Source organism: Melanerpes formicivorus, unplaced genomic scaffold (genome assembly GCF_026170545.1).
Source record: "Melanerpes formicivorus ecotype bairdi unplaced genomic scaffold, bMelFor1.0.p_v2 SCAF_6, whole genome shotgun sequence".
Lineage (NCBI taxonomy): Eukaryota > Metazoa > Chordata > Aves > Piciformes > Picidae > Melanerpes > Melanerpes formicivorus.
Genome location: NW_027142358.1, coordinates 29,543,686 through 29,566,324, shown reverse-complemented (window position 1 = coordinate 29,566,324; position 22,639 = coordinate 29,543,686). Strand labels below are relative to the sequence as shown.

The 22,639-nt window shown below is 56.5% G+C and overlaps 1 protein-coding gene across 2 annotated transcripts; it reads right to left on the bottom strand.

The window, feature by feature from the left end:
* Positions 1 to 258: 258 nt before the first annotated feature.
* DPYSL4 (dihydropyrimidinase like 4) lies at positions 259 to 22,532 on the bottom strand. Of its 2 annotated transcripts, none has more exons than XM_068140268.1 (14): positions 22,061 to 22,532; positions 18,328 to 18,416; positions 16,624 to 16,808; positions 15,106 to 15,270; positions 12,643 to 12,704; positions 12,467 to 12,547; positions 10,308 to 10,376; positions 10,092 to 10,212; positions 8,929 to 9,085; positions 7,787 to 7,928; positions 6,229 to 6,399; positions 3,540 to 3,719; positions 2,310 to 2,475; positions 259 to 1,323 (listed from the first exon to the last, which is right to left on the bottom strand). In XM_068140268.1, the coding sequence occupies exons 1-14, from the start codon at positions 22,349 to 22,351 to the stop codon at positions 1,232 to 1,234; spliced, it is 1,971 nt and encodes a 656-aa protein (XP_067996369.1). In that variant the 5' UTR covers positions 22,352 to 22,532; the 3' UTR covers positions 259 to 1,231. The 2 variants fall into 2 exon arrangements, with proteins under 2 accessions (XP_067996369.1, XP_067996370.1); XM_068140269.1 differs by lacking the exon at positions 22,061 to 22,532 and adding an exon at positions 21,112 to 21,196.
* Between the last annotated feature and the right edge of the window lie 107 nt (positions 22,533 to 22,639).

The window sequence follows — 22,639 nt, the reverse complement described above, 5'->3', positions numbered from 1 at the left end:
GGTCCTTCTCCACAGAGCTGCTTTCCAGCAGGTCACCCCTTACCTGTACTGGTGCAGAGGCTTATCCCTCCCCAGAAGCAGGATGTTCCTACAGCACTACCACTCATCCTCTTGCCCTCCCCACCAGGCAGTGTGGTCACCTACCTGCTGTGACCTCATTTTGCCAACCTTGGTGCACAAAATCCCCCAAGCAAGACACCACCAAGGTGGACTCAGCTGGCCCAACCACTTCCATCTTTTTCTGGTTTCCATCAAACTTTAATCAAAGCAAGGAACAGAGAGCACATGGCGAGCCACTGCTGGAGGGACATGCATGGCCTGGTGGCACAGAGGGGCACCTCTGCTGCTCTGACCTCAAGCAGAAAGGGGCTGTGAGCACCTGTGTGGGAGGCTGACACACAGCTGGCCTCCAGCTGAGCTGTGGTGCTGCCTGCAGGATGTGCACTTGGGCCTCCAGAAGCTCTAGAAATTGTCCTTAAAAAACATCCCCCCAGGAGAGAGACTCCACAGCTGGCACAGCCCCCAGGGCCAGGGGACTGGGAGCAGCCAGCACCCGTCCTGCAACCCGGCACCGAGGTGGTAGCTACTGCAGGCACAGGTGGACACCATGACTGCTGCAGGCACAGGTGGACACGCTGCTGACCCCACTCACAGGCACAGTGATGGTCACTGCTGGAGCACAGCCTGGTGAGATGGTGGAGACCTGCCTGAGGATGATGGAACCGCTGGAGATGCAGCTCCCAGACCCCACAGACTGGGAGTGTCCATGAGGCAGATGTCCCTGGGACAGGCAGGGCAGCAGGTCCTGCCAGGGGAACACGTCCCAGGGAGGACATGGGCTGCTGCCAGGAGGATGTGTCCCACCCAGAGTGCCCCTTCCATCGTGTCTGGTCCACTGGCCAGAGCCGGGGCTGAGCTCGCTGCCCAGGTAGATCGAGGTGGCCACATGCACAGGGTCAGGGCTTTCCAAGCAGCTACTGGAAACACAAACTGGGAGAGCTGGAGGTGGGAGTGCTACCTCTCAGGGGTTACTCTACTTTCTAGCTATGAGAAGAAGGGGCTGAGGCAGCTGACACAGGCTCGCTGCTCATCCTCAGCTTCCTCAACCCGCTGTCCCCTGCCCGGCTGGCGCGGCCCCAGCAGGACCTGACCATGCCCTGCTGGTGGCGCTGGTGGCAGTGCAGACAGCCACGGTGGCACAGGGGGAGAGCACAGGCCTCAGGCTGCTCCCTCAGGACAGCGAGGTGATGTTGGACCGTCCCCCCGGCGGGGCCATGATCTTCTGGGCCGTGCGCCTGGCAATGTGGTCATCTGCCTGCGAGCCTGGGGGAGCAAGAGGAGAATCACAGAATCAACCAACCAGGCTGGAAGAGACCTCCAAGATCACCAAGTCCAACTGATCACCCAACCCTATCTAATCAACCAGACCACAGCACTAAGTGCCTCACCCAGGCTTAAACACCTCCAGGGACGTCAACCCTACCACCTCCCTGGGCAGCCTGTTCCAATGGGCAATCTCTCTTTCTGTGAAGGTCAAGCCTAAGCCTCCCCCTGCACAGCCTGAGACTGTGTCCTCTTGTTCTGGTGCTGGTTGCCTGGGAGAAGAGACCAACCCCCACCTATCCACAACCTCCCTTCAGGGAGTTGTAGACAGCCAGAAGGTCTCCTCTGAGCCTACTCCTCTCCAGGCTAAGCAACCCCAGCTCCCTCAGCCTCTCCTCACAGGGCTGTGCTCCAAACCCCTCCCCAGCTTTGTTGCCCTTCTCTGGACATATTTGAGCATCTCAAGGTCTTTCTTGAACTGAGGGGCCCAGAACTGGACACAGGACTCAAGGTGTGGCCTGACCAGTGCTGAGTACAGGGGCAGAATGACCTCCCTGCTCCTGCTGGCCACACTGCTCCTCATGCAGGCCAGAGGTGTGGGTGTGCTGGCTGCAGTGCTGTGGGGACTGAGACATCTCCTGCAAGGTGAGGCTGAGAAACCAGGGGCTGTTGAGCCTGGGTAACAGCAGCCTGAGGGCAACTGACTGATGCTCAGCAAGAGCTAAAGGCCCTGTGGGGGGCAAGAGGATGGGGCCAGACTCTTGTCAGTGGTGCCCAGTGACAGGACAAGGGACAGCGGGCACAAACTGGAACCCAGGAGGTTCCACCTGAAGATGAGGAGAGACTGGTTTGGTGTGAGGGTGCTGGGGCCCTGGGGCAGTCTGCATTTCCCCTCTGGGTCGAGAAAGAATGACCTTTGTGTTCCTGTCCTGCTGCTCACACAACCCAGGACTCGACCCAGCCCCAGCCGCCCCCCGGGGCCGTACCGGACAGGCTGAAGCCGGACTGGTGGAGGTTGCGGACGGGCGGCGCCGGAGCCTTGCCGGCGCAGGGGGCGATGCGGGCGGCGGCGCTGGGGGCCCTGGCGCTGGCCAGCACCTCGTGGACCGGTCCGTCGTAGAGCCCCCGCGGAACACCGTGGACCTCGGCCAGCTGCCAGGGGAGCAGGCAGAGAGGCGTCAGGCACGGCAGGGAGCTCAGGGGAAGGCTCAACGCGTGGGGCAGAGAATCACAGAGTTGTCAGGGTTGGAAGGGACCTCAAGGATCACCCAGTGCCAACCCCCCTGCCACAGGCAGGGACACCTCACACTGCAGCAGGTTGCTCACAGCCACATCCAGCCTGGCTGCAAACACCTCCAGGCAGGAGGCTTCCACCACCTCCCTGGGCAGCCTGTGCCAGTCTCTCACCACCCTCATGGGGAAGAACTTCTTCCTGACATCCAATCTCAATCTACCCACTTCTAGTTTTGTTCCATTCCCCCTAGTCCCATCATTCCCTGAGACCCCAAAAAGTCCCTCCCCAGCTTTCTTGTAGCCCCCTTCAGATACTGGAAAGCCACAAGGTGGTCTCCTTGGGTCATGAGTTGTCCTCCTACAGGCTTGTGCCCCAGCTGATGTCACCCAGTGTGGCCATCATGTCCCCCTGAGGGCAAGGTGAGGGTGGCTCTGAGTGCTCAGGGCTGCCAGGGCAGCCAAAGCCCCTAACGGCTTCATTACCATCATCATTTCATCATGGACTTGCTCATGGCTGCTTCTGCTTGCCAGGCAAAGAGTGACAGCCACTTGGCAACCCCAGGGGCACAAGGGACATGTTCTGAAGATGCAAAGGGCTGGGTTGCAAATTCAACCAGCGTGGACTGAGAGATTCATAGAGCAAGGGTCAGAAGGGACCTCGAAGACCCCTCTGGCATTGGCAGGGACACCTTCCACCAGACCAGGCTGCTCAAGGTTATCAAGACAGAGCATTTTCTGCAGCTGCTTCTCTCTCCTGAGACCTTCACCTTCCTCATGTTGCACATTTTGTGATCAAACACCCTGCCTGATGTTCCCAGCCCTCTTTCTGGCCATAGCTCTGGTCAGACCAAGGATGGCACGGGCAGGCTGTTGGGTGGTTGGCACGGTGCTGCTGCCTGTTCCATGAGCAGGTTTGTCCTAACACAACAGTGCAGAGAGACTGTGACCAAAATGAGGGCCCATGGCCAAGAAAATCTCCTTACCCTGTTCCTTGCCTTTATCCTTTTATAAACAAAATCTGGGAATGTCTTCCTAGGAATGAAGCGCCCAGACCCCTGGGTGACACACAGGTTTCCATCCTCAAGGACAACTCTTCCTTGGCTGATGACCACAGTAGGAACTCCATGGCACTCTGTGCCTTCAAATATGTTGTACTCCACGTTCTGGGGAAAGCAAACCAAGAGATCCAAGGTGAGGGCTGGAGAAGATGGTGACAATGAGGCCAGCTATAGCTACAGCCCTGTGTGCTGCTCCTCATTCGCCCTCAGCTGGACCTCACCAGACTTTCATGCTTCAGATTAATGAAGTTCTTCTCACTGGAAGGGAGAAACTAAGCCCTCAGAACACTGTGTGCTTGTCCAGAAGACAAGGGGCAGGCTCCTGGGGCAAACTCATCTTTACAATATAGGAAGAAGAGAATAGGAAGAAGAGAATAGGAAGAAGAGAATAGGAAGAAGAGAATAGGAAGAAGAGAATAGGAAGAAGAGAATAGGAAGAAGAGAATAGGAAGAAGAGAATAGGAAGAAGAGAATAGGAAGAAGAGAATAGGAAGAAGAGAATAGGAAGAAGAGAATAGGAAGAAGAGAATAGGAAGAAGAGAATAGGAAGAAGAGAATAGGAAGAAGAGAATAGGAAGAAGAGAATAGGAAGAAGAGAATAGGAAGAAGAGAATAGGAAGAAGAGAATAGGAAGAAGAGAATAGGAAGAAGAGAATAGGAAGAAGAGAATAGGAAGAAGAGAATAGGAAGAAGAGAATAGGAAGAAGAGAATAGGAAGAAGAGAATAGGAAGAAGAGAATAGGAAGAAGAGAATAGGAAGAAGAGAATAGGAAGAAGAGAATAGGAAGAAGAGAATAGGAAGAAGAGAATAGGAAGAAGAGAATAGGAAGAAGAGAATAGGAAGAAGAGAATAGGAAGAAGAGAATAGGAAGAAGAGAATAGGAAGAAGAGAATAGGAAGAAGAGAATAGGAAGAAGAGAATAGGAAGAAGAGAATAGGAAGAAGAGAATAGGAAGAAGAGAATAGGAAGAAGAGAATAGGAAGAAGAGAATAGGAAGAAGAGAATAGGAAGAAGAGAATAGGAAGAAGAGAATAGGAAGAAGAGAATAGGAAGAAGAGAATAGGAAGAAGAGAATAGGAAGAAGAGAATAGGAAGAAGAGAATAGGAAGAAGAGAATAGGAAGAAGAGAATAGGAAGAAGAGAATAGGACCAGACCAGATTGGATCTCCCTAAGCCCCTGAAGAACCCTGTTTCACTTCTCTACTTGGAGACAGAAGTTCTCACTTCTTCCAAGTCTTCCCCAAGATTTCCACCAGAACAGGTCTGGAAAGTCAGGTCTGTTTGGTGGTGGGCAACACACAATCATGTGGCTTCCTTCCAACGCTCTCCCATGGCCCCCGCTAACAAACTGCCCAAGCCCCAGAGTTCCCAGTGAAAAAATGCAGCATTCTTAAAGAGCAGAAGGGAATTTTCTGTACCAGCAGGAAAGCTGCTGAGGAAACAGCTGAGTGCTACAACCCCAGAGAGAACTTCCTTCAACAGACACCACCCTAGCAAAAAACACCCAAACCCCAGGGCTCAAAATGTTTCTGCAGTGGCTTTGCTCAGCTCTGTCACCAGTATTCCTCACCCCACCTCACCTCTTTCACCTGCAGCTTTCTGTCCCAGAATTATGTGGGACATCAGACTGGGGATGTTCATGGCTTGGAAAATTGTGGCTAAAATGCCTTTGGGATGCACCCAAATGTCTCCTGACCAAGTGACCCCTATGGACAGGCAGTGCCCATGGAGCCTGCCTGGGATGCGTTTGGCTCTTTGGAAGGACAGAGCCACAGAAGGGCTTAGGTTGGAAAAGACCTTTCAGATCATGGAGTCCAATCATTCTCTAGCTCTGCCAAGGCTGGGACTATACCATGTCCCTCAGCACCACAGCTCTGCCTCTTTGAAACACCTCCAGGGATGAGGATTTAGCCAGCTCCCTGGGCAGCCTGGGACAGCCTTTGTCAACCCTTTCAGGGAAGAATTTTCTTCTGAAGTCCAATCTAAACCTTCCCTGGTGCAGCCTGAGGCCATTTCCTCTTGCCCCAGCACCTGTTACAAGGGAGAAGAGACCAACCCCTACCAGGCTCCAACCTCCCTTCAAGGAGTTGCAGAGAGCCAGTAGGTCTCCCCTCGGCCTCCTTTTCTCCAGGGGGAACAACCCCAGCTCCCTCACCAGACCTGTTCTTCACCAGCATCATTGCCCTTCTCTGGGCCTGTTGCAGCCCCTCAGTGTCCTTCTGGGAGTGAGGGGCCCAAAACTTCAAGGTGTAGCCTCCCCACTTCCCACTACAGGGGGACAATCCCTGCCCTGGTCCCTCCTGGCCATGCCAGATGCAGGATGTTGATGTGCTGACCTTTAGCAACAGCTTCCTACCTCACACAAGTCCAGCACTTACATTTCCCAGCCCACAGTGATCCTGCAGCTCCTGTACCAGCTGCAGACTCTCTCAGTGGAATCACAACCACCCAGTTCCAACCCCACCTCTCCACAGCAACCAAAGGAGACTTTCATTTGCTCCTATTTTTAGAGCATCAGCATCTCCTTGCTGCACTCCTGCTGCTTTGCAGGAGCACACTGCTGTGCTCTGGCTCTACAACCAGCCCAAGCAGATGAAAACTGCCATACTTTACCAGGTTGTGAGTCTTTGCCGAGATGATTTTGGTAGCCTTGGGGTTCCACAGGACCAAGTCCGCGTCAGAGCCCACTGCCACGCGCCCCTTCCGGGGGTAGCAGTTGAAGATTTTGGCAGCATTGGTACTGGTCACTGCCACAAAATCGTTCTCATCCATCTTCCCAGGCACCTGGGAAAGAAGAGGGATGAAGGACCAAGGCTGGAGATGCATCCTGCTCCCAGCAGCGGGCAGAGATCCATCCCCAGGCAGGACCTGCACTCTCCCAGCAGCGGGAGAAGAAACCACAGCACCCAAGGCTGTGACCGTGGGAGTGTGAGGATCTACACTGGGGCTGGGCTGCAACTAATGGGGAGAAGGGAGAGGTGGGGCCTGAGCCCTGTCCCTGAGGGATAAATGATGCACCAGATGGGTCTCTGAAGAACAAGGTGTTCACTGGTAGGCTCCAGCTCCCTGGACAGGGGTCTCACATTCGCTAAGCATCACAGAAGAGCATCACAGACTACTTTGGGTGGGAAGGAACCTTGCAAGGTCATCCAGTCCAGCCCCCTGCCATCAGCAGGGACATCTGCAACTAGAGCAGGTTGCTCACAGCCCCTAACAGCCTGACCTGCAATGGTTCCTGGGATGGGACATCTCCCACCTCTCTGGGCAACCTGGGTCAGGCTCTCACCACCCTCAGGGTCAAACATTTCTCCCTTCTCTCTAGTCTGATTCTCCCTCTTTCATTTCAAACCATCACCCCTTGTCCTGTCACACAGGCCCAGCTCAGAAGTCTGTCCCCAGCTTTCTCATGACCCCTTGAAGCACTGCAAGGCCACCAGAAGGTCTCCCAGGAGCCTTCTCTTCTCCAGGCTGAACAACCCCAACTCTCTCAGCTGACCTCACAGCACAGGACTTCCAGCCCTCCCATCACTGCTGTGGCCCTGCATGGCTAAGGATTGTTCAGTGAAGACTGAAAGGGAACCTCAGCAGTACTATTTAGCATCTTCATTTCATATTTTCAGATAAATCCTGTTAGCCTTTGAACAAAGCCTACCCAAGATGGGGGCTTCAGTGGAGCTTGGTTCCCAAGCTCCTGGGCAGTCCTCACAGAGATGCTGCCTCCATGGGATGCAGGCTAGAGCCTTCCAGGGATGCTCCTTGGGAGAGCAGGGTACACCAATGGGCAGAGACACAGGACCTGAAACCCCTAGCCCTGTGGTGGTGCACCACAGCTCTCCTCAGCAGTAAAGCTCCACTGCCCAGGAGTCATGGAGGTGTCACAGGAACCAGTCCCCACTGGTGAGGCCTGAAGCCAGGCAGGCATGGCCACAGCCACCGAGGCAAGAGGAACCCATCTGCCCCTCAAGAGTGACATGCAAGTGACTGCAGGGTGGATGATGCCACAGAGAAGCCTTTGAAGGCACACTGAAGGCATTCCAGTGTCACGTCTCCCCTCCCCAGCAAGCTCCTGTGAGGCAGCAGCCCAGGCACATCACACCTCCTGGTTCCTCAGCATTAAGGAGGACACTGCCCTGCCCCAGCAGCAGCCCTGCTCCCACAGCTCAGTACCTACCACACACTTCTCCCAGATGATGGACAGCCGCTCTTCCACGCCGTTGGTGCCCTCGGGGATGAGGGTGAAGTTGTCCTTGCCCACAGCCTTCTGTGCGGTGGTGAAGGTGCAGTGGGCACTGCCGGTCACCTGCAGGTCCCCGCTGGGCAGAGAGCGGCAGAGGGCTCAGAGGGGTCCTGCAGGCCCCGCTGGACACCGTCTGCCCCCTTCCCCTTCTGGAGGAGGGACTGGGCAGTGAGAACCTGATCTTTATAGACCAAGCCTGGTAGCTACCACCTGGGTTCACCAAAGCAGAGTGAGGCTCTGGTTTAGAGTCCCTTGGCTCCTCACTCAGGATCGTTTGGTAGGGAAAACAGACAATGGATCACAGAATCCTTTGGCTTGGGAAAGACTCACCAAGCCCAGCCATGAACCCAGCACTGCCAGGTCACCACTGCACCATGGCCCTCTGCACCACTTCTCCACAGCTCTGAAACCCCTCCAGGAATGGGAACTCCACCACTGCCCTGGGCAGCCTGGGCCAGGCTTTGACAACCCTTAAGGGGAAGAAATTGTTCCTCATCTTCAGCCTAAACCTTCCTGGGTGCAGCTTGAAGCCACTTCCTCTTGTCCTAGCTCTTGTTCCTTGGGAAAAGAGACCAACCCCCACCTTACACCAACCTCTTTGCAGGGCATGATAGAGGTCTCCCCTCAGCCTCCTTCTCTCCAGACTAAACAACCCCAGGTCCCTCAGCTGCTCCTTACCAGCTCTTCTCCAGACTCTTCACTAGCTTCATGGCCCCTTTCTGGGCATTCACACAAAACATCAGGATGGAAGAGACCTCAAAGACCATCCACCACCTCCATGTCCTTCTTGGAGTGAGGGCCCCAAAACTCAACCCAGTACTCAACAACTGACCTCAGTTCAACACCTGACAGATTATTTTCCTACTTTGATTACACTGTCATCTAGGTGACCCTGCTCTAGCAGGGGGGGTTGGACCAGGTGATGTCCAGAGATCCCTTCCCACCCTCCCCAAGCAGCGATTCCAAGGCTGAGCTGTGTGCCAGCCTCTGCTGTGCCTGCTGCACCCCACAGTGCCCAGGAGAAGAGGAGGGTGTCCCCAGGAATCACAGAATCGTTGGTGCTGACAGGGACTCACCAGGAGAGGAGGGAAGTGAGATGGTCCGGCGTGGTGGGGTCCGGGCTGATGGGGGGGGAGGTGACGAAGGCGGCAGCCTTGGCCCAGTTTTTGCTCCAGTAGTGGGAGCCATCGGTGCCCAGGCTGGCAGTGATGGGCTCCCCGTACACAACCGTGCCTGTGGGCAAGGGACTCGTCAGGGCACACAGACCAGCTGTCCTCCAGCCTCTTCTGACACAAGATTCACAGATTCATGCAATGGCTTGGGTTGGAAGGGGCCCTAAAGACCATCCAGTGATTGCAGGGTGGGTGACCCCACACAGAAGCCTCTGAAGACACACTGAAAGCATTCAGGGGTCACATTTCCCCTCACTAGCCAACTCCCCTGAAGCAGCAGCCTAGACATGCCACACCTGCCATGGGCAGGGACACCTTCCACTACCCCAGGTTGCTCAAGGGACCTCAAGGATCATCCAGTTCCAACCCCCCTGCCATGGGCAGGGACACCTCACACCAGAGCAGGTTGCTCACAGCCACATCCAGCCTGGCCTTCAAAACCTCCAGGCTGGAGGCTTCCACCACCTCCCTGGGCAACCTGTGCCAGTGTCACACCACCCTCATGGGGAACAACTTCTTTCTAACATATAACCTGAATCTACCTACTTCTAGTTTTGTTCCATTCCCCCTAGTCCTATCACTCCCTGACACCCTCAAAAGTCCCTCCCCAGCTTTCTTGTAGCCCCCTTCAGATACTGGAAGGCCACAAAGAGGTCTCCTGGGAGCCTTCTCCAGACTGAACAGCCCCAGCTCCCTCAGTCTGTCCTCACAGGAGAGGAGCTCCAGCCCTCTGATCATCCTCTAATCATCCTGAACCTGAAGCTTGCTCCAGACTCTTTTCCCTTTTATTTCATGACAAATGATCCCAAGTGAATGATTTCTTTCTTTTCTCAGCTGCATCTACTGATATGCAGGTGTCAAAGCTCTGAGCACATCTCAGACCCTTCCAGCTCAGAGCAATTAGCTCTCACACACCACGTGAAGCAGTCTCAACACCAAGTTTTAGCACCCTCAGAAAGTGACAGACCCTGGGTGCTAACGAGTTCTCAGCCCCTGCAGCCAGGATGCTATTCCTGGAGATGTTTCTGCAGGCTCAGCTGGGGTGCAGACATGGACCAGGGCTTTACCTTTCCTCTTGGCTTGAGCTAGGACATCTGCTGCGCCTCTGCTCATGATTTTGGTGATGTACAAGGGGCAGTTGGCCTGCTTGGCGATGGTAATGGCACGGTACACGGCCTCTGCTTCCACCTATGGACACCAAGACACAGCCAGAGAACATCTCAGGGCACCTCTGCTCCAGGGAAAACCCCATGGACATTGTGTGGAAGGGCTGGAGATGTTACCTCCTCGGGGCGACTGAGGACGTGTCCTTCTGGCCCAGTAATCCCAAGCTCCAGCAGCCTCTTCTGCTCCTAGGTGGATGAAGATGAACAAAAGAGCAGTCAGTGGTGTGAGCAGCAAGGTGGAGGACAAAACACCTTGTTCAGAAGGGCTTGAAGGGTGATGGAAACTCATGAACACAACCAGACAACGCCACCTGCTCCTGAGACACGCCATGAACTGCTGCAGCTACTTCCCAGCAGACCCAGCTCATGCTGGGGAAGCACTTCCAGACTGGGAGGTGCTGTGTTCCAACAGTACTTTGGGACCTTCCCCACCCTTCCACCCAGCTACAGTTCTGGAACACCTGGGAAGTCATGGTGGGCTGCTCCTTTGTCTCCCATCTAGACCAATCCCTGCTCAATCTCCAGCACCAGCTGAAGGCTCACAGGTGCTGGCAATGCTCCACCTCCCACCAGGCACTTCCCCCACCTGCTGAAGCCAGCACTTTGACTTCCATCCCAACACTCTGGTCAAACAGAATCACAGAATTATTGAGGCTGGAGAAGACCTCTGAGATCAAGTCCAGCCTCTGACCTAACAACACATCAGCTAAACCCTGCCAGCCAGGGCCACAGCCAACCTTTTCTGAAAGACCTCCAGTGATGGCGACTCCACCACCTCCCAGGGCAGCCCATCCCAGTGTCCAATCAGCCTTTCTGTGAGGAATTGCTTCCTAATATCCAACCTAAACCTCCCCTGGAGCAGCTTCAGGCCATGACCTCTTGTCCTGTCACAAGTTGCCTGGGAGAAGAGCCCGACCCCCACCTGACTACAACTTTCTTTTATGTAGTTGTAGAGGGTGACAAGGTCCCCTCTTAAGTCTCCTCTTCTCCAGGCTCAACATCCCCAGCTCCCTCAGCCCTTCCTCACCAGCCTTTCCCTCCAGCCCTGCCACCAGTCTGGTTGCTCTCCTCTGGACCTGCTCCAGCACCTCAAGATCCTGCCTGAAGTGAGGAGCCCAGAGCTGCACACAGTGCTCAAGATGAGGCCTCACCAGTACCTAGTACAGGGCAGAATTCTATCCCCAGTGCTGCTGGCCACACTGTTCCTGACCCAGGCCAGGATGCCCTTGGCCCTCCATGCCCCCCGGGCACACAGCTGGCTCGTGTTCAGCTGCTGTCACCCAGCACTCCCAGGTGCCTCAGCCAGGCTGCTCTCCAGCCACTCATCCCCCAGCCTGCAGCACTGCATGGGCTTATTGTGGCCAAAGTAGAGGACCCTGCACTTGGCCATGTTTAATCACATACTACTGGCCTCAGCCCATGGACCCAGCCTGTCCAGGTCCCTCTGCAGCATCCTCCTGCCCTCCAGCAGAGCCACACCGTATCCCATCCGCAAATTGACAAGCGGCTGACTCCATCCCCTCAGCCAGGTCATCCATGCAGATGTTGACTGGAACTGGAAGGATCTGGACATGCTGGAGTGTGTCCAGAGAAGGGCCATGAGGATGAGCAGAGGGCTGGAGCTCCTCTCCTATGAGGACATTCGTCATTGGAATGGGTTGCCCAGGGAGGTGGTTGAGTCATCGTCCCTGGAGGTGTTCAAGAGGGGATTGGACGTGGCACTTGGTGCCATGGTCTAGTCATGGGGTCTGTGTTGATAGGTTGGACTCGATGATCCTCGAGGTCCTTTCCAACCTAAGTGATACTGTGATACTGTGACAGACAGAGAGTTGGGGCTGTTCAGTCTGGAGAAGAGAAGGCTCCCAGGAGACCTTCTTGTGGCCTTTCAGTATCTGAAGGGGGCTGGAAGAAAGCTGGGGAGGGACTTTTGAGGGTGTCAGGGACTGATAGGACTGGGGGGGATGGAACAAAACTAGAAATGGGTAGATTCAGATTGGATGTTAGGAAGAAGTTCATCTCCATGAGGGTGGTGAGAGCCTGGCACAGGCTGCCCAGGGAGGTGGTGGAAGCCTCCTGCCTGGAGGTGTTTGCGGCCGGGCTGGATGTGGCTGTGAGCAACCTGCTGCGGTGTGAGGTGTCCCTGGGCATGGAACTGGATGATCCTTGAGGTCCTTACCAACCCCAACAGTTCTGTGGTTCTATGAACCGGGGCCTGTACTGATCCCTGGGGGCCAGCAGTGGTCGGCAGGCACGGCCTGGCCGCGGCACCACTGTACCTCATCGATGATGTCTCCGTTCTCAGCATGCACCTGGGCGATGGCCCCCAGCTCGCGAACGGTGCAGAAGATTTCGTACAGCTGCCAAGACACAGAGGGTTGCCCCACGTCAGCCCCACCGCCGCTCCTGCTCAGCCTGGGGCTGCTGCCTGCCACCCAGCACTGCCTCTTCCTACCTGGGCATCCGTGCACTGAAGCTTGTCTTTGTAGGCCATGAAAACCAGGAAGGAGTTCACACCTGGGGAGAAGGAAACGTCACATCTCTTTATTACAGAGCCATCAGCCAGGTTGGAAGAGACCTCCAAGACCACCAAGTCCAACCAATCACCCAACCCTAACTAATCAACCAGACCATGGCACTAAGTGCCTCATCCACCTCCACGGATATCAACCCCACCACCTCCCCGTCCCAGCTGAGAGCTTGGTGACCTGAGCAGGGGCTGTCTGAACCTGGGGTTTGTGCCACCAAGGCTTACACTAGACAGCAAAGCATATGAGAACTGTCCCCACCTCAAAGATCAAGAGCCATGACAGACAACACACCTCAATCTCTGGATGCAGCTCAAGCAAAGAAACCCCAGAGTCCATTTTGGACTGAGGATCTTCTCAGAGCTGCTCAACACCTAATGTGGGGAGCAAGAGGATGGGGCCAGACTCTTGTCACTGGTGCCCACTGATAGGACAAGGGGCAAAGGGCACAAACTGAAACCCAGGAGGTTCCACCTGAACAGAAGGAGAAACTTGTTTGGTGTGAGGGTGCTGGAGGCCTGGGGCAGGCTGCCCAGAGAGGTTGTGGAGGCTCCTTCTCTGCTTTAACAGGGGGGCTGGACTGGATGATCTCCAGATGATGTCCAACCCTTCCATGCTGGGGTTCTGGGATTTAGATAAAACCATTCAGCATGGGGCTTACAGAACAAAACTCAGCTTTAGGCTTCCCATAGGGATTCCCTTCCTGGCTGCAATTCCTGCACATCCCGAGGCCTCTGCTGGCCAAGGCTGCCTGGAAAGCATCAGGAATTCATGCATCTCATTAACACTAATTCCCATGTTTGGAACCAGATCTTCCCTTCAGATATGCTAACGAGGAGCTCAGTGACTTCAGTGTAATTTGCAGTCTTGTAAGCAAGGGTTTAATTGGTCAATTAGCAGAGAAATGTGCAGTCAGTTTCCTGTTACAGTGCTGAGTGGTTGAAGGGATGGAGCCATCCCAGCTCACCCTGGATGTTTTCCATGTGTGCCTTCACATGGAACACAGTTTGGTTGTGCTTTGCTGGTGCCTCTCTCCACAAAGAGCACAGCAGCAATTCTCCAGCTTTGGCTCCATGCATCATCCTGGATGTGAGGGAGAAATCACAGAGAGTCCCAGAATCCCAGAGTGGGCAGGGTTGGAAGGGACCTCTGGAGATCATCCAGTCCAACCCCCTTGCTAAAGCAGGGCACCCACAGCAGCTTGCCCAGCATCACCATGGCCAGCTGGGGTTGGAAGCTCTCCAGAGAAGGAGACTCCACAACCTCTCTGGGCAGCCTGCTCCAGGGCTCCAGCACCCTCGCAGTAAAATCCTCTCTTTTGTCCCTCAGACAGTTAGGATCACAATGCCCAATCCCATCCCTTTAGTTCCCCAAACGGATTTCCATCACAGGGCTGTGCATTGCACCCAGAGAGGGAGCACATGAGCAAGGGGTTATCAGAGAACCATAGAATCATTATGCTAGGGAAAGACCTCCAAGATCATCAAGTCCAACCTTCAATATGGCACAACCCGGTGACAGAGCCCTATCTAGACCTTTCCCCAGGGTGGCAGAGGATAAGGAGTTCATAGAATCAGAATGCTTTGGGTTGGAAGGGACACTAAAGATCATCTAGTTCCAACCCCCTGCCATGGGCAGGCATACCTTCCACTAGACGAGGTTGCTCCTCATCCAACCTGGCCCTGAACACCTCCAAGGAGGAAGCATCCACAACCTCCCTGGGCAACCTGTTCCAGTGTCTCACTGCCCTCATGGGGATGAACTTCTTCCTAACATCCAATCTGAATCTACCCATCTTTATTTTTGTTTCATCCCCCCCAGTCCTATCACTCCCTGACACCCTCAAAAGTCTCTCCCCAGCTTTCTTGTAGGCCTCATTCAGATGCTGGAAGGCAACAATAAGGTCTCCTCAGAGCCTTCTCTTCTCCAGACTGAGCCCCAGCTCCTTCAGTCTGTCCTCATAGAAGAGGTGCTCCAGCCCTCTGATCATCCTCGTGGCCCTTCTCTGGACACCTCCCAGCACCTCCAGATCCTTCCTGTTCTGGGGGCTCCAGAACCGGACGCAGTACTCCAGGTGGGGTCTCACCAGAGCAGAGTAGAGAGAGAGAATCACCTCCATTGCCCTGCTGGCCACACTTCTCTTGCTGCAGCCCAGCTTCAATCCATTCCCTCTCACCCTATCACAAGCCCTTGTATAAAGTCCCTTCCTGGCTTTCTTCCTGGCACCTCAGCAGCAAAGCAGCGTGTTCCTCCCCACATACCCACTCATCACTGGGTCAGGGGAGCACCAACCATCAGCACTTACCCTGGAGTGAGCTACTCATGTACCTGCACTTATGGGAGAGGGAGGCTGGGGTTTATGGCCAGATTATGGCTCCTGGTGCTCTTACCCTTGTCCTTCACCAGGGCTTCCAGCTCCTCCCTCAGGCTCTCGTGCCAGCGCGGGATGTCGACGTGCAGGGAGTAATCGCAGCAGGCCTGGCTGTCAGCCACCCCCCGCCACTGCTCGTAGGCAGCCAGGAGACTGGTCCCAGTATCTGGGCAGATGTGGTCAACTGGGGAGACACTGCACAGAGTTAGCACAGGATGGGAGAGGCCACAGAAACACCGCGAGACTGCCCTGGCCGCCAGCGCTCCCGTGCCTGCCTTCGCTGCTGCGAAGCGGAGAGCGTTCACACCCACTGGTTTGGTAGTGCTGCCTAAATCAGGACATCATGGAATGGGCTGGCTTGGAAGGGACCTTCAAGATCATCTAGTTTCAACCCCCTGCCATAGATCAGATCCACTAGATCAGGTGGCTCAAGACCCCATCCAGCCTGGCTTTTAACACTGCCAGGCTTGAAGCCTCCCCAGCTTCTCTGGGCAACCTGTTCCAGTGCCTCCCCACCCTCATGGGGAAGAATTTCTTCTTCATGTCTCATCCAAACCCAGCTTCTTCCAGTCTGAAGCCATCACCCCTCACCCTATCACTCCATGCCTTTGTCAAAAGTCCCTCTCCAACTCTCCTGTAGGTTCCCTTCAAGATGCTCTACAACAAAACACAAATGGTGGCATCTTCCTCGCATCTCATCTCCATCCCACTTCTGCTGGACTTGAGATACAGATGGAAGATTTCCAGACAAAGTGAAACAAACAGAACAACCAAACTCCCAGGTGAGCCTTTTCTTTTGTCACAGCCTGCCTGGAGCAGCATTTGAAGGAGGTTGTTCCCCAAAGCACTTCCATGAACGTTTCTGCACAGCTCTCTTGAGCCCCTCGGTCACCTCCCCTCCCCTCATCTTTGTTCCGAGGAGGTCAGCACAGAGCTACACCAGCCGTGGGGAGACTGGTCCCTCACTCACACACCTGGCCTTTAGGAGCAGGAGAAATGCAAAACAAACATCAAAATGATTTCATGGACTTATAGAATGGTTTGGGCTGGAAGAGACCTTGAAGATCATCTTGTCCCAACCCCTCTGCCATGGGCAGGGACACCTCCCACTAGCCCAGGTTGCTCAAGGGCCCCATCCAAGCTGGCCTTGAACAGCTCCAGGGAGGGGACATGAACACAGCAGTGCTCACAGAGCTGGAAAAACTCTTTCAAAATGCTAAAAGCTCCTTGCAAAGGCATTAAAAATACATTAAAAGGTGTCACCAAAAGTTTCCTATTGAAAGTTTTCTTCTTTTCTCTTCTCCTAGGAGGTGAGGCAGAAGCAGCTCTGCATTTGTCATGTGTGTGTGCAGCAGCAGAAGGAGGTTCTGCAAGGGACATGATGCATTTTAATCAGCTCCAAGGCTTTGATTTCCACAGCACAAATCAGCATTTCCCTTCCAAGAGGGTAAATCATGCCTGAGATGTTAAAAGGACCCAGGTCTCCTGCTAAACAATGTGCTACTCAGAAGCCCATTTGAAAGCTCTTCCATCTTACTGATCATGGTGGTGCCTCCTGCCAGGGCTGCTTTTGTGCCTTGGAAGAAGTCATCGGCTGAGGTCATCCCCATGATGGGCATCTGCAGCCTGGTGTGGACGTCGATCCCCCCGGGCATCACCATCTGGCCATAGGCATCAATTGTCTTCACACCACCAGGAACCAGCAGGTTTTCCCCAATTTGCCTGCAAACAGGATCACAGGATGCTGGGAGTTGGAAGCAACCTCCAGAGATTGCTGAGTCCAGAGCAGGACCACAGAATCCAGCACAGGTCACACATTCAGATGGGTCTGGAAAGGCTCCAGAGAGGGAGACTCCACAACCTCCCTGGGTAGCCTGCTCCAGGGCTCTGTGACCCTCACAGTGAGGAAGTTCCTCCTCATGTTGAGGTGGAACCTCCTGAGCTGTAGTTTCTATCCACTGACCCTTGTCCTATCCCAGGGTGCAGCTGAGCAGAGCCTGTCCCCTCCCTCTTGCCACCCAGCCCTCAGATATTGACAGACATCTATTAAATCCCCTCTCAGTCTTCTCTTCTCCAGACTAACCAGCCCCAGGTCTCTCAGCCTCTCCTCACAGGGCAGTGCTCCAGTCCCTTCATCATCCTGCTAGTTCTCCATTGGACTCTCTCCAGCAGATCCCTGTCCCTCTTGAACTGGGGGAGCCCAGAACTGGATGTAATATTCCAGGTGAGATCTCACCAGGGCAGAGTAGAGGGGGAAGAGAACCTCCCTGGATCTGCTGAACACACTCCTCTGAATGCACCCCAGGATTCCAGTGGCCTTCTTGGCCCAAGGGCACATTGCTGTCCCAGACAATGCTCAAGTTCACAGACAACAGCTTGTAAGTGAAGATGCAACACCACCCTAGAATGCTTTGGGTTGCAAAAGGCCTTAAAGATCATCAAGACTGAGCCCCTTGCCATGAGAAGGGACACTTCCTACCAGACCAGATTGCTCAAGGCCCCATCCAGCCTGGCTCAGAACACTTCCAGACTTGGAGCCTCCAAAACTTCTCAGGGCAACCTGTTCCAGTGCCTCACCACCCTCACAGAGAGTTTCTTCCTCATGTCTCATCCAAACCCAGCTTCTTCCACTTTGAAGCCACCCCCCCCTTGTCCCAGCACTCCATGCCTTGGTCAGAAGTCCCTCCCCAGCTCTCTTGTAGCCCCTTTCAGATACTGGAAGGCTGATGTAAGGTTTCCCTGGAGACTTCTCCAGGCTGAACCACCTCAACACACTCTGCCTGGCCTCACAGCACAGAGCTTCCATCCCCTGGATCATCTCTGTGGCCTCCTGCAGACCCACTCCAACAGTTTAATGTCCTTCTTGTGTCTGGGGCTCTAGAGCTGGACACAGAAAGTCCAGGTCAGGTCTCAACTTCTAAGAACTGCTGGAGGATACCAAACCTGGGCCAGGTTCTCCTCCTCTTCTCTCTCCTGCTCCTGATGTACTCCTAAGTGGCTCCTCACCTGCTCCCTGCACAACTTACAACAGAGCACCAACTTCCAGCACGTTCTCTACCCTTCCAGCTGCAGAAAGACACTCAGGTGGCTCCTCCTTGCCACCACGCTGAGCAGCCCTCCTTGCTTTGCAAGAAAGGAGCATATCTCCCAGAGGAGAATGATGGAGAGGAACCTCCTTCAGATCCCACAGCCCCAAGCCACGCTGGGAGGCTCCATCACCACCCCCTAATCTTTAACTTACTTTATGACCCCATCTTCCACGTAGAGGTCTGCATAAAAGGACTGGTCATCGTTGACAACCTTCCCTCCTTTGATCAGCAGCCGGTCACTCTGACGGGAAAAAACACACAGGACAGGACAGGTGAGTTGAGTGAGATGGTACCAGACCCATGCTGAGTTTCCTGAGATCCAGAGCTTCAGGTTTGGTACTTCAGAGACACCAGTTCAGTGCTTTCTGCCACCAGGCAAAGTCCTCATGGAAGAGGAACACTCTATGCAGCGTGGTACCAACCTGGGGGCATGGCCAGCACCAGAGCAGGCCCACCACCCAGCTCTGAGCTGCTCTGGGCTCCAGAGCAGCCCTACCACCCAGCTCTGAGCTGCCCTGGAGACCAAAACAGCCCCACCACCCAGCTCTCAGCTGCCCTGGAGACCAAAACAGCCCCACCACCCAGCTCTGAGCTGCCCTGGAGACCAAAACAGCCCCACCACCCAGCTCTGAGCTGCCCTGGAGACCAAAACAGCCCCACCACCCAGCTCTCAGCTGCCCTGGAGACCAAAACAGCCCCACCACCCAGCTCTCAGCTGCCCTGGGCTCCAGAACAGCCCCACCACCCAGCTCTCAGCTGCCCTGGGCTCCAGAACAGCCCCACCACCCAGCTCTCAGCTGCTCTGGGCTCCAGAACAGCCCCACCACCCAGCTCTCAGCTGCTCTGGGCTCCAGAACAGCCCCACCACCCAGCTCTCAGCTGCTCTGGGCTCCAGAACAGCCCCACCACCCAGCTCTGAGCTGCCCTGGGCTCCAGAACAGCCCCACCACCCAGCTCTGAGCTGCTCTGGGCTCCAGAACAGCCCCACCACCCAGCTCTCAGCTGCTCTGGGCTCCAGAACAGCCCCACCACCAGCTCTGAGCTGCTCTGGGCTCCAGAACAGCCCCACCACCCAGCTCCAGAACAGCTCCATTTTCGAGGTCTGCACAGCCTCGTCTGCTCCTTCCCTGCCTGGCAGGAAGCATACAACCCCCAAGAGGTCCAAGAGTTCCTTCAGAGGAGGTCCAGAGCCTGGCCAAGGTTCCCAGCAGCTTTAGACACTTGCAGGGCAACACCCCACAGCTCAGCCATGCACCTGCCTCCTCCAGCAGCTCTGCTCACGAAGACTTCTGTGTGCATCTCATTAACCTGGTAATTTATTGACATTCATTAGTTTGCACAGTCTTGTGGGAGGCAGCTAATGCTGTAAGGACTTTCCTCACTTCAAAGCAAGCCTCTGGGAGCTTTGTCAGGCTGGCAAGAATCTTTACCCAGACAGACTAGAGAGCAGTGGCACGTATGCAAATGCAGCCTAGTTTTGGAGGATTCTGTTCCTGCTCCCTCGGGCTGCTAGGGGAGTGCTCACCAGTGGCCACACAAAGAGCATGGCCAAAGCTCAGACACACCTGAGGGAGCAGGTGGAGATGACCTACAGCATAGCCCTGTGTGCTGATGGTACACAGCCTGGACAGTGAGGTGGGGTTCTGGGTTAAAGAGCATCACTGGCTTGTTAAGAACCCCCACAGACAGAGTGAAGAGCTGCAGTGTGGCTGGAGAGGTGTCCAGGCTTTCAGTGCATCTGCATTGTTTTCCCTTGTCCCATAAAAACCAATCAAAGCAGCTTCTGGGCTGGCTGCCCCAAGGGAGACCCTGTGGCCCCTCCCCCTGTGGGGCCCATCCTCATCCTTATCCTCACCCCATTCCCATCCTTACCCCTGCCCCACACTCATCCTTATCCTCACCCCATTTCCAACCTCATCCTCTGCCTGTCCCCATCCTCTTACTCACCCACCTTTATCCCATTCTCATCCTCACTCCATCCCCATACACAATCCCATCTCCATCCTCACCACGTTCTCATCCTGTCCCCTTTCCCACCCTCATCCCACTCCCATCCCTGTCCTCAACCCACTCCCATCCCTGTCCTCAACCCATTCTCATCCTCGCTGCACCTCCATCCTCATCTTCACCCTGTCCCCATCCTCTCCTTATCTCCATCCTTTCCCCATTTTCATCCCCATCCCCACCCCATCCCTGCCGCACCTCATCCCCGCACACCGCCGCTCCGGCTCCCGCAGCCCCGGGATGTTTTCGGGGCACTCAGCCATGAGCCAGCAGAACGAGAGGAATCCCCAACCCCGTCTGTCAGGCGGCTGGCAGCGGCAGAGGGAATCCCTCCCACGCCAGCTCGGGAGCTCCCGCTGCTCCCGATCCCGGCAGCGGTACCGGAGCGCGGCAGCGGGCACGACCCAGGCTCCGTGCAGGGAACAGGCGGACAGATGCCATCCTCTCCTCGAACCAACCCGCCGGATTAAAACCCAAAACAAACCAAAACAAAAAAACACAACAAGCGGTTTCGAGCCACGAAAGGAAGCCGGGGCAGCGGGGGCAGTCCCGCAGCCCGGGGAGGGACGGTCGCGCTGGCTCTTTGTCCCGGGAGGGACCCCGGCCACCGGCAGACAAAGCGCCAGGTCCGCCGGGCTGGGGGCCGGGCCGCGGCCAACAAAGGGAGAGGCGGCCCCGCGGGGAGGGGGCTGCACAGCCCCCCGCTGCTCCGGAGGGACGCGGCTCCGGCGGCACTGACCACCCCCGACGGAGGAACCGAGACCGCCGGGAACCCAGACCCCCGGGCGCCCGACCCCCGCTAGGCACAAAACCCCAGCAGCGTGCCCCAGGGGTCCAGCTCCGCTCCGGCTGGGAGAGGCAAGCGAGTCCCGACCCCCACCAGCCTGGTCTCGGCTCGGGCCGTGCCCGCACCCCGCGGGGGTCCCGCTCACCGTGCCGCGGGGGAGGCTCTTCTTGCCCGGCTGCGACATGACCCCACCGCTCCGCCAGCCCGAGCCCTTCTGTCCCGCTGCCAGCGCGTGTGCCCGCCCCTGCGCGGCTCCGCCTGCGTGCGCGCTCCCGCACCGGCGCCGCGCTCCCGGCGCCTAGACAAAGCGGGGACGGCAGGGAGAGACCGGAGCCGGTGAGTTCGGTCCCCTAGCCCCTGCCCGCCCTCGCTGTCTGGTGCCTGTAGCCCGCTGCCCGCTCTCGCTGCCTGGTGGTCGCTCCCGCAGGCCCTGTCCGGTCCCGCAGGCCCTGTCCGCTTCCGTAGCCACCGGCCGGGGGTCGTCGGGGGCCAGTGGAAATTGTGCCCCCACAAGGACATGCGGCCGTTCGCCGCCGCTTCGCCCGTCACTTGCAAGCAGCCGGCCCCCGAGCTGTTCCCGGTACCGGCTCCTTGTTCCCGGCTGCGAGGCTCCCGCGGGGCTGAGATGGAGCGGACGGGATGGGACGGGACGGGACGGGAGGAGACGCGATGCGAGGAGACGGGATTGAGAAGAGACGGGACGAGGTGGAGGGGATGGAAGAGAAGAGAAAGGACCGCACAGGGACGACGGGAGGGGACGGGGCACAAGGGAATGGGAGGAGACGGGACGGGAAAAGACGAGATGGGATGGGGAAGACAGGACTAGAGGGAAAGGAGCACGCGGGATGGGATGAGGAGGAGCGGACTGAACGGGATGGGGAGAGACAGGACTGGAGGGACCTAGACGGGGAGCACAGGACGGCATGGGAAAGGACGGTACGGGAAGGGACAGGACGAGACGGATGGGATTCGAAGAGGTGTGATGGGGAGAGACGGGACGGGATAGGGCCCTTCCTACCTATCCGGCGGGGGCTCGGACAGGACTGCTTCGTGATGGAGGGAAAGTGGATGCCAGTCCCCCGAACCATCCTCACCTGCGGGCAGCCGTCGGGCTGCTTTCCTGGGGCAACAGCTACTGCCGGCAGCGGGACCGCGGCGGGGCCGGGACCTGAACCTGGACCTGGGTCTGGAGCGGGACCACGGCGGTGCCCAGCGGGGGGTGTCCCGGGCTCGGAGGAGCTGAGCGAGGGGAAATCCAGCGTCTTGTTGTCGAAAGCATCCTCCACGCTGCAGAACATCCCCCCGCGCTTCTGCCGCGGCCGCGGGCTGCCCGCGCCCAGTCCCGCGAAGCAGGCGGGCAGAGCCTCCTCCCGCGGCACCGACATCGGCTCCGGGGCGGGAGGGCCCGGGCAGCCCCCACCGCCGCCGCCTCCCTGGTGCTGGTCCCAGTGCTCTCCTCAGATGGCTGGCCCCGGGGACCGCTGCAAAGAACGTTGAAAGCGGCGCAGGCACCCCCGGTCCCGCTGCCACCGGAGAGCCACTTCTCAGCCCGGGAATTGGCACCGGCAGCGCAGCCCCGGCCGCTCCTCCCGCTCCCCACCCCCTCCCCACCGGGGCTGCGGGGTCGGCGCTGGGTCTGGGGGAGGGTTCTGTCCCCCCAGGCGAAGTGTCAC